Genomic DNA, 18891 nt, shown 5'->3' on the forward strand with positions numbered 1-18891 from the left:
GAGCCGCAACCAAAAGTTCCCCACGAGGATACAGTTGTCTTATTGTGTGTTTCATTTAACGGCACGTAATCAACATTTTATGGACTTGTAATGAATTGTCAATCTAGATGACATGCTAGAAGGAAAACAGGATGCGTGAACCTCTTCGCTGGACAGGAAGTCAGGACATGCCGGTTTTTCCCATCCACCCCCATTCTCAAGATGTTTGAACACATCTCCTAAAGAAAAATACTATAAACTGTGTATTCTGACGTATTGTGCTCCCCAATATTTTGTTTCATTGCTCCCAAAGGAGGGAAAACTCCCAGATGTCATAGCCTGGAGTTCTATGGAAAAACACACCTTGTAAATGTTGCAATAAATTCAAGTTTGTGTTCAAATGTGGTATGAAGCAATACTCCTACAGTCTGGCCCAGTTCCCATTTAGTGTGTGTCTTCCAGTATTCTTTGTTTTCTCTCTCTAATCACAAGGTGGCTGAACTCTACTCTTGTTTGCTATAACTTCTTCTTTTGTTTGGCTGTAGCCTCTATTTTGGTAAGGCTTTAGCTTTCACTGTAGTTTTCATTTCGGATTTATTTTTCTGGCCTACTCTCACTCGCTCTCTGTTTCTCTCTATTGCTATAACAACCCCCCTGCCTTTCTTTGTGGAATAGGGTTGGAATAGGCTTTTGGAAATAGCCCCTAGATGTAAAATATGATGCAGCAATTTTAAACAGTGTAGATAAAGATAGATGTTTTGTTTTTAGTTCTGGGGACTTTTATCTGGACTCTCAAATCAATGTCTGAATCTAAATCAAACTTATCCGTATACCAACATATTCCCTCCATAGTGCACTTCTTTTAACCAGGACCCATAGGGCCCATAGGGTGCCAATTAGGATGCAGTCAAACCTGCATCAATAACTGTAGCTAGGGACCACAACACGTTTTATACATGTTGAACCCATAAATGGACCAGTCACTTTACAGTTCCTTTCATTTCATCTACTCACAGTTTAATTTGTATCCTTCAAAATAGACAAGAGCAAGGTATCAATGAACTACAATATTTTACCTTTTGAGGTTAGTCATTAAAGGTCTCATTTAATTCAAAAAGGAACTCAAGTTCACTCAAAATCTTGATTTGACAGTCATTGTTAAACAGATAAATGAAAAATATATATTCATTAAATGCAAAGTTCACAAAAAGTTAACAAATATTTGATTGTCTCTGAGTTTAAAGATGGGTGTTTGAACCAGCTGCCAGTACGTTTTGACCCCTGACCTTTAACCCCTGACTTATGACCTTAAAGCTATAGGGCACTCTCCTCAGCCCAGGCATTGCTGAAACCTAAACTTGCCTGGATAGGTATTTCACATATCAGCTAACTAAACACATGTTATAGCTTTGTGATCTAAAGGCACCATTGAAAATGAGTCCCTGGTCTCAATGGGGCTCCCCTGATTAAATACATGTTCATAAAATAGTTGTTTTATTACTTTTCCAATCACAGACTGTAGCTTTAAGGTTCCCAAGTGGAATCAAAGCTAATTTACTCTTTCTGGAATGTTATTTATCATTTTGTCACATAAAATATATAACAGATATAGTACATGAATGTGCCACTGAGAAACAACATGGTCTGCTGGGTAAAAACTGAAGACAGAAGGAAACAACATGGCATGCTGGGTAAAAACTGAAGACAGAAGGAAACATGGCATGCTGGGTAGAAACTGACAGAAGAAACAACATGGCATGCTGGGTAAAAACTGAAGACAGAAGGAAACAACATGGTCTGCTGTGTAAAAACTGAAGACAGAAGGAAACAACATGGTCTGCTGTGTAAAAACTGAAGACAGAAGAAACAACATGGCATGCTGGGTAAAAACTGAAGACAGAAGGAAACAACATGGCATGCTGGGTAAAAACTGAAGACAGGAGGAAACAACCTGGCATGCTGGGTAAAAACTGAAGACAGGAGAAACAACATGGCATGCTGGGTAAAAACTGAAGACAGGAGAAACAACATGGCATGCTGGGTAAAAACTGAAGACAGGAGAAACAACATGGCATGCTGGGTAAAAACTGACAGAAGAAACAACATGGCATGCTGGGTAAAAACTGACAGAAGAAACAACATGGTCTGCTGGATAAAGACTGAAGATGGAAGGAAACTGAAAAAGTGCACTAGTGGTAGGAGGAATCACATTTTTCCATTCATTAAAAAAAATAAAAAATCCCCCCCCCACTTGGAATGTCCTTTCATTATTCTATGGACCAGGAGAAGGGGGGTGGAGGTGGCGGTGGCGGTGAGGGTGGAGGGAGGGAGGGGGTCCATATTGGGACTTTAGGACATCAACTTCTTACAGTGTTTACCCTGCAAACACACAGATACACACAGACAGTGTTAGATCAGTTGGAGTTTGAACGTTAGACCCTGCAAACACACTGATACACACAGACAGGAGTTTGAACGTTAGGGCTGGATTTGATCCGAATCGCAGACGTATTGCAGAAGATCCTAGTTAATGATAGATTTAAATTTAAAAAGGCGATGTGTCTGGAGACCGCATTCAACTGTAAACGCTGCATCTGGAGACCGCATTCAACTGTAAACGCTGCATCTGGAGACCGCATTCAACTGTAAACGCTGCATCTGGAGACCGCATTCAACTGTAAACGCTGCATCTGGAGACCGCATTCAACTGTAAACGCTGCATCTGGAGACCGCATTCAACTGTAAACGCTGCATCTGGAGACCGCATTCAACTGTAAACGCTGCATCTGGAGACCGCATTCAACTGTAAACGCTGCATATCTAGGCTCAATCAGAAATTACTATTACATTTTTTGGGGCAGATCGTCCGCGATAAGGATTAAATCCAGCCCTTAGTCTTCAGGACAATTACACAACGTAAGAGTAACGTAACATGTTGCTAAAAGATGGAGTCTAAGAGACAATTTACTCTTGATCTGAATATGTGATCAGAGGTGGTGCCTCAGGAGGCACGCAGAGGCCAAATTTAGCTCTGAATCCCCTTCGCCGTGCGCCTCTCAAATGCTGCAATAACACAGACAACTCCACGTTGGTCACGATTGGTTGACAGTAGGTGGGGGAGGGAGGTACTGTATAAACACAAACTCACTTCCTTGACAACAGCTCTGCGCTGCTCGGCGAAGCGCAAGAGGTATGAATTCCCTGACTTCTGCAGAGGCCGTATCCCTGTAAATGCCGTACGGCCCAATGCAGACGTTGAACTGAGCGTGCAGTCTAAGTGAGAGCAGCATACCTTGAAGTTGGTGTCATCGCACATCTTGATCAGCTTGTCCATGTGTTTCATCAGGTTAGTAACCCAGGCAGGGCCGGTAGGGGCACACAGCTTACGCCCCTTTCTGGTGTTGAAGCTGGAACACAATACAAGCACCACATCAGTACAGACCATCATCTATATACAACCATAATGTCAGTTGGAGTTTTCACCACACTGCTTTTAGGCCAATCCAATCCTCTGATCGCCAGGAACAGTTTTGGATTGGACACTGGTGGCATTCCGGGGTGACCTCATTGCAGTCGCTCTGTGTGGTTACATGCCATGTCATTGGCTGTTGAGTCAGATATCTGATTGCTGTATCATCTGATGAGTCTAGCTGATATGTTAAAGACTTATTCAGGCATTGTGAGATCTGTCAGTTGACTGCAATGTGGTCAGCCTGGAACGCAGCCTAAGTATTTTTATTTTGCCTTTATTTTACTAGGCAAGTCAGTTAATAACAAATTCTTATTTTCAATGACGGCCTAGGAACAGTGGGTTAACTGCCTGTTCAAATCAAATCAAATCAAATTTTATTTGTCACATACACATGGTTAGCAGATGTTAATGCGAGTGTAGCGAAATGCTTGTGCTTCTAGTTCCGACAATGCAGTGATAACCAACAAGTAATCTAACTAACAATTCCAAAACTACTGTCTTGTACACAGTGTAAGGGGATAAGGAATATGTACATAAGGATATATGAATGAGTGATGGTACAGAGCAGCATACAGTAGATGGTATCGAGTACAGTATATACATATGAGATGAGTATGTAGACAAAGTAAACAAAGTGGCATAGTTAAAGTGGCTAGTGACATAAGAATGCAGTCGATGATCTAGAGTACAGTATATACATATGCATATGAGATGAATAATGTAGGTTAAGTAACATTATATAAGGTAGCATTGTTTAAAGTGGCTAGTGATATATTTACATCATTTCCCATCAATTCCCATTATTAAAGTGGCTGGAGTTGGGTCAGTGTCAATGACAGTGTGTTGGCAGCAGCCACTCAATGTTAGTGGTGGCTGTTTAACAGTCTGATGGCCTTGAGATAGAAGCTGTTTTCAGTCTCTCGGTCCCAGCTTTGATGCACCTGTACTGACCTCGCCTTCTGGATGATAGCGGGGTGAACAGGCAGTGGTTCGGGTGGTTGATGTCCTTGATGATCTTTATGGCCTTCCTGTAACATCGGGTGGTGTAGGTGTCCTGGAGGGCAGGTAGTTTGCCCCGGTGATGCGTTGTGCAGACCTCACTACCCTCTGGAGAGCCTTACGGTTGAGGGCGGAGCAGTTGCCGTACCAGGCGGTGATACAGCCCGCCAGGATGCTCTCGATTGTGCATCTGTAGAAGTTTGTGAGTGCTTTTGGTGACAAGCCGAATTTCTTCAGCCTCCTGAGGTTGAAGAGGCGCTGCTGCGCCTTCTTCACGACGCTGTCAGTGTGAGTGGACCAATTCAGTTTGTCTGTGATGTGTATGCCGAGGAACTTAAAACTTGCTACCCTCTCCACTACTGATCCATCGATGTGGATAGGGGGTGTTCCTCTGCTGTTTCCTGAAGTCCACAATCATCTCCTTAGTTTTGTTGACGTTGAGTGTGAGGTTATTTTCCTGACACCACACTCCGAGGGCCCTCACCTCCTCCCTGTAGGCCGTCTCGTCGTTGTTGGTAATCAAGCCTACCACTGTTGTGTCGTCCGCAAACTTGATGATTGAGTTGGAGGCGTGCGTGGCCACGCAGTCGTGGGTGAACAGGGAGTACAGGAGAGGGCTCAGAACGCACCCTTGTGGGGCCCCCGTGTTGAGGATCAGCGGGGAGGAGATGTTGTTGCCTACCCTCACCACCTGGGGGCGGCCCGTCAGGAAGTCCAGTACCCAGTTGCACAGGGCGGGGTCGAGACCCAGGGTCTCGAGCTTGATGACGAGCTTGGAGGGTACTATGGTATTGAATGCCGAGCTGTAGTCGATGAACAGCATTCTCACATAGGTATTCCTCTTGTCCAGGTGGGGCAATGTGCCCCACCTGGACAATGTTAGGGCAGTGTGCAGTGTGGTTGAGATTGCATCGTCTGTGGACCTATTTGGGTGGTAAGCAAATTGGAGTGGGTCTAGGGTGTCAGGTAGGGTGGAGGTGATATGGTCCTTGACTAGTCTCTCAAAGCACTTCATGATGACGGAAGTGAGTGCTACGGGGCGGTAGTCGTTTAGCTCAGTTACCTTAGCTTTCTTGGGAACAGGAACAATGGTGGCCCTCTTGAAGCATGTGGGAACAGCAGACTGGTATAGGGATTGATTGAATATGTCCGTAAACACACCGGCCAGCTGGTCTGCGCATGCTCTGAGGGCGCAGCTGGGGATGCCGTCTGGGCCTGCAGCCTTGCGAGGGTTAACACGTTTAAATGTCTTACTCACCTCGGCTGCAGTGAAGGAGAGACCGCATGTTTTCGTTGCAGGCCGTGTCAGTGGCACTGTATTGTCCTCAAAGCGGGCAAAAAGTGATTTAGTCTGCCTGGGAGCAAGACATCCTGGTCCGTGACTGGGCTGGGTTTCTTCTTGTAGTCCGTGATTGACTGTAGACCCTGCCACATGCCTCTTGTGTCTGAGCCATTGAATTGAGATTCCACTTTGTCTCTGTACTGACGCTTAGCTTGTTTAATAGCCTTGCGGAGGGAATAGCTGCATTGTTTATATTCGGACATGTTACCAGACACCTTGCCCTGATTAAAAGCAGTGGTTCGCGCTTTCAGTTTCACGCGAATGCTGCCATCAATCCACGGTTTCTGGTTTGGGAATGTTTTTATCGTTGCTATGGGAACGACATCTTCGACGCACGTTCTAATGAACTCGCACACCGAATCAGCGTATTCGTCAATATTTCCATCTGACGCAATACGAAACATGTCCCAGTCCACGTGATGGAAGCAGTCTTGGAGTGTGGAGTCAGCTTGGTCTGACCAGCGTTGGACAGACCTCAGCGTGGGAGCCTCTTGTTTAAGTTTCTGCCTGTAGGCAGGGATCAACAAAATGGAGTCGTGGTCAGCTTTTCGGAAAGGGGGGCGGGGCAGGGCCCTGGTTGCGCAATCGATATGCTGATAAAATTTAGGGAGTCTTGTTTTCAGATTAGCTTTGTTAAAATCCCCAGCTACAATGAATGCAGCCTCCGGATAAATGGTTTCCAGTTTGCAAAGAGTTAAATAAAGTTCGTTCAGAGCCATCGATGTGTCTGCTTGGGGGGGGATATATACGGCTGTGATTATAACCGAGGAGAATTCTCTTGGAAGATAATGCGGTCTACATTTGATTGTGAGGAATTCTAAATCAGGTGAACAGAAGGATTTGAGTTCCTGTATGTTTCCTTCATCACACCATGTCTCGTTAGTCATGAGGCATACGCCCCCCGCCACTCTTCTTACCAGAAAGATGTTTGTTTCTGTCGGCGCGATGCGTGGAGAAACCCGTTGGCTGCACCGCAACGGATAGCGTCTTCCCAGTAAGCCATGTTTCTGTGAAGCAGAGAACGTTGCAGTCTCTGAAGTCCCTCTGGAATGCTACCCTTGCTCGGATTTCGTCAACCTTGTTGTCAAGAGACTGGACATTGGCAAGAAGAATGCTGGGGAGTGGTGCGCGATGTGCCCTTTTTCGGAGTCTGACCAGAACACCGCCTCGTTTCCCTCTTTTTCGGAGTCGTTTCCTTGGGTCGCTGCATGCGATCCATTCCGTTGTCCTGTTTGTAAGGCAGAACACCGGATCCGCGTCGCGGAAAACATATTCTTGGTCGTACTGATGGTGAGTTGGCGCTGATCTTATATTCAGTAGTTCTTCTCGACTGTATGTAATGAAACCTAAGATGACCTGGGGTACTAATGTAAGAAATAACACGTAAAAAAACAAAAAACTGCATAGTTTCCTAGGAACGCGAAGCGAGGCGGCCATCTCAGTCGGCGCCGGATGACTGACATACCAGGGGCAGAACGACAGATTTGTACCTTGTCAGCTTGGGGATTTGAACTTGCAACCTTGCAGTCCAACGCTCTAACCACTAGGCTACCCTGCCACTTTAAGCGAATACCTGAACCTCCGGTCTCTCAGTCAATAGGATACTCACACCATGGCGTCAATGGAGCAGCCTTGACCCCTAACCTGAGGCTGATAACCCGTGACAATGCGTTGTGGGATCTCTTTTTTGCTGACCTCCAGACAGCAGTCCATCACCATCTGGCCCTGAGTCACTGAAAGAGGAGAGAAAGAGAATTTACAAAAACATTGAAACTCTGTTAAACAGTCAAGCAGATAATTGCCCCAACAACAACTAATGTTGTAAAGTTATAGAGAATTAGTGATGGAGAAATAAGGAGACCGAGGGAGGGATAGGAGACCGATGGAGGGATAGGAGACCGATGGAGGGATAGGAGACCGATGGGGGATAGGAGACCGATGGGGGGATAGGAGACCGATGGGGGGATAGGAGACCGATGGGGGGGATAGGAGACCGATGGGGGATAGGAGAACGAGGGAGGGATAGGAGACCGATGGGGGATAGGAGAACGAGGGTGGGATAGGAGACCGATGGGGGGGATAGGAGACCGATGGGGGATAGGAGACCGAGGGAGGGATAGGAGACCGATGGGGGATAGGAGAACGAGGGAGGGATAGGAGACCGATGGGGGATAGGAGACCGATGGAGGGATAGGAGACCGATGGGGGGATAGGAGACCGAGGGAGGGATAGGAGACCGATGGGGGGATAGGAGAACGAGGGAGGGATAGGAGACAGAGGGAGGGATAGGAGACAGATGGGTGGATAGGACACAGATAAGGGGATAGGAGACCGATGGGTGGATAGGACACAGATAAGGGGATAGGAGACCGAAGGGGGATAGGACACAGATAAGGGGATAGGAGACAGATGGGGGATAGGACACAGATAAGGGGATAGGAAACAGATGGGGGGATAGGACACAGATAAGGGGATAGGAGACCGAAGGGGGATAGGAAACAGATGGGGGGATAGGACCCAGATGAGGGGATAGGAGACAGATGAGAGGATAGGAGACAGATGAGGGGATAGGAGACAGATGAGGGGATATGAGACAGATAATGGGGTAGGAGACCTAAGGGGGATAGGAAACAGATAAGGGGATAGGAGACAGATAAGGGGATAGGAGACAGATAATGGGATAGGAAACAGATGGGGGGATAGGACACAGATAAGGGGATAGGAGACAGATAAGGGGATAGGAGACAGATAAGGGGATAGGAGACAGATAAGGGGATAGGAGACAGATAAGGGGATAGGAGACAGATAAGGGGATAGGAGACAGATAAGGGGATAGGAGACAGATAATGGGATAGGAGACCGATAATGGGATAGGAGACCGAAGGGGGATAGGAAACAGATGGGGGGATAGGACACAGATAAGGGGATAGGAGACAGATAAGGGGATAGGAGACAGATAAGGGGATAGGAGACAGATAATGGGATAGGAGACCGAAGGGGGATAGGAAACAGATGGGGGATAGGAGACCGAAGGGGGATAGGAAACAGATGGGGGATAGGACACAGATAATGGGATAGGAGACCGAAGGGGGATAGGAAACAGATGGGGGGATAGGACACAGATAAGGGGATAGGAGACAGATAAGGGGATAGGAGACAGATAAGGGGATAGGACACAGATAAGGGGGTAGGAGACAGATAAGGGGATAGGAGACAGATAAGGGGATAGGAGACAGATAATGGGATAGGAGACAGATAATGGGATAGGAGACCGAAGGGGGATAGGAAACAGATGGGGGATAGGAAACAGATGGGGGGATAGGACACAGATAAGGGGATAGGAGACAGATGAGGGGATAGGAGACCGAAGGGGGATAGGAAACAGATGGGGGATAGGAAACAGACGGGGGGATAGGAAACAGATGGGGGGATAGGAAACAGATCACTGAGTCAAAAGAACAACGTGTGACAAAGAGGGAGGAACAGGAAACAGAAAGGAGGGAGAGAACCGGAGGTTAACATGTCACACATATTACAGTGTGTCCTTGTGGGAGAGATTTGGGTATCTCACAACTGAAATATGAAATCCTAGTTTTGAATGGTTTTAGCCTACATTTGAAATGTAATACTCCCTTCGCTGTGACCATGATTAGTTATGGCTTGAGTATCTCAGGGTTGATGTAGTATAGTAGTGGGAAAAAGGGTCATTGACACTGTCCAATGTTATCCTTGCTATTTCAGTCCAAAATGTGGAGGTTTCTATGGAAGGGCCTTAGAGTCAAGTGCAGCGTGCACACACACACACACACACACACACACACACACACACACACACACACACACACACACACACACACACACACACACACACACACACACACACACACACAGAGAGAGAGATTGTTTTAGATTGATAAGAGAGAGAGAGATAAAGAGACACTAGGTAAGGATGGATGCTGTCTGCCTGGGGATTCCCGCCATGGAAGCATTTTCTAGTGTTTGTGTGCGTTTGTGTGTGTTTGTGTGCGTGTGCATGTGTTTGTGTTGGAAAAAGTACCCAATTGTCATACTTGAGCAAAGGTAAAGACACCTTAATAGAAAATGACTCAAGTAAAAGTGAAAGTTACCTAGTAAAATACTACTTGAAAAAAGTCTAAAGGTATTTTGTTTTTAAATATACTTAAGTATCAAAAATAAATGTCATTGCTAAAATATACTTAAGTTTCAAAAGTAAAACTATAAATCTTTAAAAATTCCTTATGTTAAGAAAACCAGACTGCACAATTATTTTGCTTTTAAAATGTACAGATAGCAAAGGGGGACACTCTAACATCATCTACAAACAAAGCATGTGTGTTTAGTGAGTCTGTCAGATCAGAGGCAGTAGGGATGACCAGGGGTCTTCTCTGTTGAGTGAGTCTGTCAGATCAGAGACCGTAGGGATGACCAGGGATATTCTCTGTTTAGTGAGTCTGTCAGATCAGAGACCGTAGGGATGACCAGGGGTCTTCTCTGTTGAATGGGTCTGTCAGATCAGAGACAGTAGAGATGACCAGGGGTCTTCTCTGTTGAGTGAGTCTGTCAGATCAGAGACCGTAGGGATGACCAGGGGTCTTCTCTTTTGAGTGAGTCTGTCAGATAAGAGGCAGTAGAGATGACCAGGGATGTTCTCTGTTTAGTGAGTCTGTCAGATCAGAGGCAGTAGGGATGACCAGGGATGTTCTCTTGATAAGTAGGTGAATTGGACCTTTCTCCTGTCCTGCTAAGCATTCAAAATGATACTTTTGGGTGTCATGGTAAATGTATGGATTAAGAAGTACATTATTTCTTTAGGAATGTAGTGAATTAAAAATAAAAGTTGCCAAAATTAAAGTACAGATACCCCAAAAACTATTTAAGTAAAACTTCAGTGTATTTTTACTTAAGTACTTTACTCCACTGCGTGCATGTGTGTGTGTGTGTGTACCTGTGTGTATTCGTTTATCTGTGTACCTTGTCTTCCAGTAATGAACAGCATAAAAAAAGACATATCTGCATCCCATCACGATGATAAAGTAATCAACCTGTCCAGGAACAGAGAGGACTTACCCTGGTAGCAGACGAAGAGAAACAGAACAGAGAAGAGGATCTTGGCACTGTCCATGGTAGACGCCATGATCGGTCACTGATAAACTGAGCCGTACGGAGGTGTCTGGACTAACACTGAGTGAAGATGTCTTCCAGAGAACAGAGGAGAGATGTGTGAAATGTAGATTATGTCTGTTTGTGATTCTCTGTAAAGGTTTCCTCTGTCTGTCTGTCTTCTCTGCTCTGTGATGAGATTATGTCTGCTCTGTGATGATATTATCTCTGCTCTGTGATGAGAACCTCTCTGTTACTCTGTGTTTATAGACTCGTTTAAGTTTCACTTTTAGTCACACCCCCGTGCGTGTGCGTGTGTTTGTGAGAGTGTGTGTGTGTTTGTGTGTGCGTGCAATCTAGCTTCAGGGCAATTCCCAAGATTTGGTATGTAAATCTGTGCCTCTCCATTTCTTATAATCCATTACCTTACGTTAGGTTACATTATGTATATAATAGCAGCCGTACAATATAATACAAATTAGAGGACGTATAGTATTATACGTCTTACCTGGTCGTACAATATCACACGAATTGGATGATGTAAACTGATCATACATCTTGGAGATTTTATAGGTTTTTCTCTGAGACCAGGCTGCTTGTTGCGTTAGGAAATGTACGGGGAGAATTTATATTGGTAGTTAGGAGAACTTTTCAGCACTACATTAACTGCCTGTAAAGTATCAATCTGATGTTAAGATCTTACACGTAACTTTTAAGGCACTGCCTTGCCCCCTCTTATCTGATAGACATGCACCTTTCATACAGTGAGGGTCGGTCTGTTTAAATATACCTAGATGCTGGTCCAAGGTTTCGGCCTGTTTAAATATACCTAGATGCTGGACCAAGGAGTCGGCCTGTTTAAATATACCTAGATGCTGGACCAAGGAGTCGGCCTGTTTAAATATACCTAGATGCTGGACCAAGGAGTCAGTCTGTTTAAATATACCTAGATGCTGGACCAAGGAGTCGGTCTGTTAAATATACCTAGATGCTGGACCAAGGAGTCGGCCTGTTTAAATATACCTAGATGCTGGACCAAGGAGTCAGTCTGTTTAAATATACCTAGATGCTGGACCAAGGAGTCGGTCTGTTAAATATACCTAGATGCAGGACCAAGGAGTCGGGTCTGTTTAAATATACCTAGATGCAGGACCAAGGAGTCGGTCTGTTTAAATATACCTAGATGCAGGACCAAGGAGTCGGTCTGTTAAATATACCTAGATGCAGGACCAAGGACTCGGTCTGTTAAATATACCTAGATGCAGGACCAAGGAGCCTGTCTGCTTAATGTACCAAATTCAAGACCAAGCATAATGTACCTACAGTAGATGCAGGACCAAGGAGCCTGTCTGCTTAATGTACCTACAGTAGATGCAGGACCAAGGAGCATGTCTGCTTAATGTACCTACAGTAGATGCAGGACCAAGGAGCATGTCTGCTTAATGTACCTACAGTAGATTCAGGACCAATGAGGGGGGGTGGAGCATTCTCTATTAAAGCCCCTCAGTTGTGGAAAAGCTTGACCTCAGGTAGGAGGGACAGACACCATTGAGGCTTTTAAATCGCCGTTTCAGCAGGCTGGTAATAAGGTATTGTTTTACAGATCCTGTGCAACCTACCTTGTTATCCAGGCTAGTAATAATGGATTGCTTTACACATCCAGTAACCTACTGTATTTAGTAGCCTACTGTCTTCTGTATCATATTGTCTTTGGTAAACTACTGTCTTTGGTAAACTACTGTCTTTGGTAAACTACTGTCTTTGGTAAACTACTTTCTTTGGCAACCTTCTACCTTTAGCAACCTGCTGTCTTTAGCAACCTGCTGTCTTTAGCAACCTACTGTCTTTAGCAGCCTACTGTCTTTAGTAGCCTACTGTCTTTAGCAGCCTACTGTCTTTAATAACCTAATGTCTTTAGTAGCCTACTGTCTTTAGTAAACTGTCTATGGTAACCTACTGTCTTTGGTAAACTACTGTCTTTAGTAACCTACGGTCTTTAGTAACCTACGGTCTTTGGTAAACTACGGTCTTTAGTAACCTACGGTCTTTAGTAACCTACGGTCTTTAGTAACCTACGGTCTTTGGTAACCTACGGTCTTTGGTAACCTACGCTCTTTAGTAACCTCCGGTCTTTTGGTAAACGGTCTTTGGTACGGTCTTTGGTAACCTACGGTCTTTAGTAACCTACTGTCTTTAGTAACCTACTGTCTTTAGTAACCTACGCTCTTTAGTAACCTACGCTCTTTAGTAACCTACGCTCTTTAGTAACCTACGCTCTTTGGTAACCTACGGTCTTTGGTAACCTACGGTCTTTGGTAACCTACGCTCTTTAGTAACCTACGCTCTTTAGTAACCTACGCTCTTTAGTAACCTACGGTCTTTGGTAACCTACGGTCTTTAGTAACCTACGGTCTTTGGTAACCTACGGTCTTTGGTAACCTACGCTCTTTAGTAACCTCCGGTCTTTAGTAACCTACGGTCTTTAGTAACCTCCCGTCTTTAGTAACCTACGGTCTTTGGTAACCTACGGTCTTTAGTAACCTACGCTCTTTAGTAACCTACGCTCTTTAGTAACCTACGCTCTTTAGTAACCTACGCTCTTTGGTAACCTACGCTCTTTGGTAACCTACGGTCTTTGGTAACCTACGGTCTTTGGTAACCTACGGTCTTTAGTAACCTACGGTCTTTGGTAACCTACGGTCTTTAGTAACCTACTGTCTTTAGTAACCTACGCTCTTTAGTAACCTACGCTCTTTAGTAACCTACGCTCTTTAGTAACCTACGCTCTTAAGTAACCTACGGTCTTTAGTAACCTACGCTCCATGGTAACATTGTCTTTAGTAACCTACGGTCTTTAGTAACCTACGCTCTTTAGTAACCTACGCTCTTTAGTAACCTACGCTCTATGGTAACATTGTCTTTAGTAACCTACGGTCTTTAGTAACCTACGGTCTTTAGTAACCTACGCTCTTTAGTAACCTACGCTCTATGGTAACATTGTCTTTAGTTGACTACTGTGTTTAGTAACCTACGCTCTTTAGTAACCTACGGTCTTTAGTAACCTACGGTCTTTAGTAACCTACTGTCTTTAGTAACTTTAGTAACCTACGCTCTATGGTAACATTGTCTTTAGTAACCTACGGTCTTTAGTAACCTACGCTCTTTAGTAACCTACGCTCTTTAGTAACCTACGCTCTATGGTAACATTGTCTTTAGTTGACTACTGTGTTTAGTAACCTACGCTCTTTAGTAACCTACGGTCTTTAGTAACCTACGGTCTTTAGTAACCTACGCTCTTTAGTAACCTACGCTCTTTAGTAACCTACGCTCTATGGTAACATTGTCTTTAGTTGACTACTGTGTTTAGTAACTTACGCTCTTTAGTAACCTACGGTCTTTAGTAACCTACTGTCTTTAGTAACCTACGGTCTTTAGTAACCTATGCTCTTTAGTAACCTACGGTCTTTAGTAACCTACTGTCTTTAGTAACCTACGGTCTTTAGTAACCTACGCTCTTTAGTAACCTACGGTCTTTAGTAACCTACGCTCTATGGTAACATTGTCTTTAGTTGACTACTGTGTTTAGTAACCTACGCTCTATAGTAACCTACGCTCTATGGTAACATTGTCTTTAGTTGACTACTGTGTTTAGTAACCTACGCTCTTTAGTAACCTACGGTCTTTAGTAACCTACTGTCTTTAGTAACCTACGGTCTTTAGTAACCTACGGTCTTTAGTAACCTACTGTCTTTAGTAACCTACTGTCTTTAGTAACCTACTGTCTTTAGTAACCTACTGTCTTTAGTAACCTACGGTCTTTAGTAACCTACGCTCTTTAGTAACCTACGGTCTTTAGTAACCTACTGTCTTTAGTAACCTACGGTCTTTAGTAACCTACGCTCTTTAGTAACCTACGGTCTTTAGTAACCTACGCTCTATGGTAACATTGTCTTTAGTTGACTACTGTGTTTAGTAACCTACGCTCTTTAGTAACCTACGCTCTATGGTAACATTGTCTTTAGTTGACTACTGTGTTTAGTAACCTACGCTCTTTAGTAACCTACGCTCTATGGTAACATTGTCTTTAGTTGACTACTGTGTTTAGTAACCTACGCTCTTTAGTAACCTACGCTCTATGGTAACATTGTCTTTAGTTGACTACTGTGTTTAGTAACCTACGCTCTATGGTAACATTGTCTTTAGTTGACTACTGTGTTTAGTAACCTACGCTCTATGGTAACATTGTCTTTAGTTGACTACTGTGTTTAGTAACCTACGCTCTATGGTAACATTGTCTTTAGTTGACTACTGTGTTTAGTAACCTACGCTCTATGGTAACATTGTCTTTAGTTGACTACTGTGTTTAGTAACCTACGCTCTATGGTAACATTGTCTTTAGTTGACTACTGTGTTTAGTAACCTACGCTCTATGGTAACATTGTCTTTAGTTGACTACTGTGTTTAGTAACCTACGCTCTATGGTAACATTGTCTTTAGTTGACTACTGTGTTTAGTAACCTACGCTCTATGGTAACATTGTCTTTAGTTGACTACTGTGTTTAGTAACCTACGCTCTATGGTAACATTGTCTTTAGTTGACTACTGTGTTTAGTAACCTACGCTCTATGGTAACATTGTCTTTAGTTGACTACTGTGTTTAGTAACCTACGCTCTATGGTAACATTGTCTTTAGTTGACTACTGTGTTTAGTAACCTACGCTCTATGGTAACATTGTCTTTAGTTGACTACTGTGTTTAGTAACCTACGCTCTATGGTAACATTGTCTTTAGTTGACTACTGTGTTTAGTAACCTACGCTCTTTAGTAACCTACGCTCTATGGTAACATTGTCTTTAGTTGACTACTGTGTTTAGTAACCTACGCTCTATGGTAACATTGTCTTTAGTTGACTACTGTGTTTAGTAACCTACGCTCTATGGTAACATTGTCTTTAGTTGACTACTGTGTTTAGTAACCTACGCTCTATGGTAACACTGTGTTTAGTAACCTGTGTGTGAGGTTTAGCCTAATTCCTTCTCTTCCAACACTGAGTACCACTTTTTTTTGATGATTTGTAGATGCTCAAACTGTCAACTAACAGCAGTTTGGCACAACAACAAAAAACATGTTGCTGCGCCAAAACTGATCAAAAGAATAATATAGTATTCTCAGCCAGGTCACCCGTCAGTATCCGACGTCGATCTGTGTCTGAAGACACTGGGAGATTATGTGGAAAATAAGGGCAACTGAATGCTGTTACCATCTAGTAGGTTTCCTAAGGCGTTGTGGACGTGGATGGGTGTAAGTATCTGCTTCTGATTACAAAGGTTTCAAGTTTGAATCCAGTAATAGAATGTTGTTTTTGAGATGTTTGTTTTAAGCCTATCCCTTACCTTAACCCTTACCTTAACCCTTACCTTAACCCTTACCTTAACCCATACCTTAACCCTTACCTTAACCCTTACCTTAATCCATACCTTAACCCATACCTTAACCCATACCTTAACCCTTACCTTAACCCATACCTTAACCCATACCTTAACCCTTACCTTAACCCTTACCTTAACCCTTACCTTAACCCATACCTTAACCCTAACCTTAACCCTTACCTTAATCCATACCTTAACCCTTACCTTAACCCTTACCTTAATCCATACCTTAACCCTTACCTTAATCCATACCTTAACCCTTACCTTAACCCTTACCTTAACCCATACCTTAACCCTTACCTTAACCCTTACCTTAACCCTTACCTTAACCATTCTGAGTTAATGTCTAAATGTAACCTTTAAAATTCAGAGTTAGTGGCTGAACTTAACCTTAAACACTTTGAAATTTGACGTTCCTCTCAAATCGAGAGAAATAAGCACAAATATTTGCTCATTCGCAGCGTGTTGCAGGATTTACAGTAAGTATTATTTAAAGGTAATAAAACCGCAATTTACTCTACAGAGATAGTTGCATTTTCATAGAAACGTTTCTTAGAAGTGGAAGTGGTTTCTCTAAAACTGAGTTGGGTAATTCCCCAGACTCCAGTCTGTTTTGTTCTCATACAGGATCACATAAGCCAGTGGCTCCATCAACAGGAGAATATAACCCCAGACAAGTGTCAGGTCATGAATCTAGGTACAGTATGTGTAGGCCATATATCATATGGGAAGTGATTGTGCATAAGGGAACTGCACAGTGTCTGGATCATTGGCTCTATATCAATTTATCTTTATGCGATCCCTTGTGTCCTCTCTCCTTGTCTCCTTCTCTAAACGCAGTGGGGAAGGGATCTTGGACTCCAATCAGAGTATGTGAGTGGAGCTGGAGCGGAGCTGGAGTGGAGCGGAGCTGGAGTGGAGCTGGAGTGGAGCGGAGCTGGAGTGGAGCGGAGCTGGAGTGGAGCGGAGCACGCCCAATTAGACATGAGCGCGGAGTGAGATTCCCAAAGGCTGGAGTGCCAGCTTTCTCTTCCGCCCCAATTTCGCTCCAATAGCGCTCACTACACGAGCTGAAGGTATGCCTGGCCCAGCATGCATTTGTAGTCTACTTCTGTGCTGCTACGGTCAAGGAGTTTGCTAAATACACCAGGGAAAATAAGCGACACCTGGAGGGGGGTGGAGACAATCACAAGATCAGGTGAAACAGATCAGGGCGTGACATGAGGACCAAGAGCAAGAGAGGGAGTGCTGTGATGTAGTGTCCACAACTAAAGAATCATTGTGGAATCTGAAAAGACACAAATCCCAAAGCATGATGGGATACTTACTACATAAATATGCTGAAAGAAAGGAATGAGGTGGGTTGCTCATTAAGTGTGTCATTGTAGCAAAGTATTTTTAAACAACAACCAAAAACAGATCCCTTTAGTTTCATTCATTTTTGTTCTATTACCGTTTACCAGAGGTATTGAACTCTGACCCTACGAGGTACAGACCCTGCTGGTTTCTACCTGATCCTTAATTGCACCCACCTGGTGTCCCAGTGTCACGTTCGTCGTATGAATCGGACCAAGGTGCAGCGTGGTATGCGTACATTCTTCTTTATTTTTTAGACTGAACAAAATAACAAAATGAACCGTGACGCTAATATGAATAGTGCAGCCAGGCAACTAAACATAGAACAAGAACCCACAAACACAAAAGGGCAAATGGCAACCTAAATATGATCCCCAATCAGAGACAACGATAAACAGCTGCCTCTGATTGGGAACCATATCAGGCCACCATAGACATACATATTACCTAGACCTACCAAACCCCTAGACATACAAAAACCCTAGACAATACAAAAAATAGCATACCCACCCTCGTCACACCCTGACCTAGGATCATGCCTCAGGACTACCTGGCTTGATGACTCCTTGCTGTCCCCAGTCCACCTGGCCGTGCTGCTGCTCCAGTTTCAACTGTTCTGCCTGCGGCTATGGAACCCTGACCTGTTCACTGGAAGTGCTACCTGTCCCAGACCTGCTGTTTTCAACTCTCTGGAGACAGCAGGAGCGGTAGAGATACTCTGAATGATTGGCTATGAAAAGCCAAATGACATTTTCTTCTGAGGTGCTGACCTGTTGCACCCTCAACAACCACTGTGATTATTATTATTTGACCCTGCTGGTCATCTATGAACATTTGAACATCTTGGCCATGTTCTGTTATAATCTCCACCCGGCACAGTCAGAAGAGGACTGGCCACCGCTCATAGCCTGGTTCCTCTCTAGGTTTCTTCCTAGGTTCTGGCCTTTCGAGGGAGTTTTTCCTAGCCACCGTGCTTCTACACCTGCATTGCTTGCTGTTTTGGGTTTAGGCTGGGTTTCTGTACAGCACTTTGAGATATCAGCTTTATAAATACATTTGATTTGATTTAGGGGCTTCATGGCGAAGGGGGTGAATACATATACATATTACTAACTACACATATGCACGCATCCCTTTTCCATTTTTTATTTTTTAGAATTAATTACTAAATTAATCACCAATTTCACCAATTT

General features: G+C 44.0%; 1 protein-coding gene across 1 annotated transcript; it reads right to left on the reverse strand.

Annotated features, from left to right (window-relative positions):
• Window positions 1-974: 974 nt before the first annotated feature.
• LOC115121818 (C-C motif chemokine 19-like) lies at window positions 975-11157 on the reverse strand. The gene is made up of 4 exons (XM_029650948.2): window positions 10881-11157; window positions 7402-7525; window positions 3272-3386; window positions 975-2358 (listed from the first exon to the last, which is right to left on the reverse strand). Exons 1-4 carry the CDS (start codon window positions 10945-10947, stop codon window positions 2329-2331), a joined length of 336 nt encoding a protein of 111 aa, XP_029506808.1. The 5' UTR covers window positions 10948-11157; the 3' UTR covers window positions 975-2328.
• Between the last annotated feature and the right edge of the window lie 7734 nt (window positions 11158-18891).

Source organism: Oncorhynchus nerka, linkage group LG13, assembly GCF_034236695.1.
Source record: "Oncorhynchus nerka isolate Pitt River linkage group LG13, Oner_Uvic_2.0, whole genome shotgun sequence".
Taxonomy (NCBI): domain Eukaryota; kingdom Metazoa; phylum Chordata; class Actinopteri; order Salmoniformes; family Salmonidae; genus Oncorhynchus; species Oncorhynchus nerka.

Coding starts and splice junctions, on each gene's coding strand:
- LOC115121818 (XM_029650948.2), bottom strand. CDS start 10,947: ATGGCGTCTACCATGGACAGTGCCAAGATCCTCTTCTCTGTTCTGTTT. Junction 7,526..10,880: donor TCTCTTCGTCTGCTACCAGG/GTAAGTCCTCTC, acceptor CTCCTCTTTCAG/TGACTCAGGGCCAGATGGTG. Junction 3,387..7,401: donor TGCTCCATTGACGCCATGGT/GTGAGTATCCTA, acceptor ATTGTGTTCCAG/CTTCAACACCAGAAAGGGGC.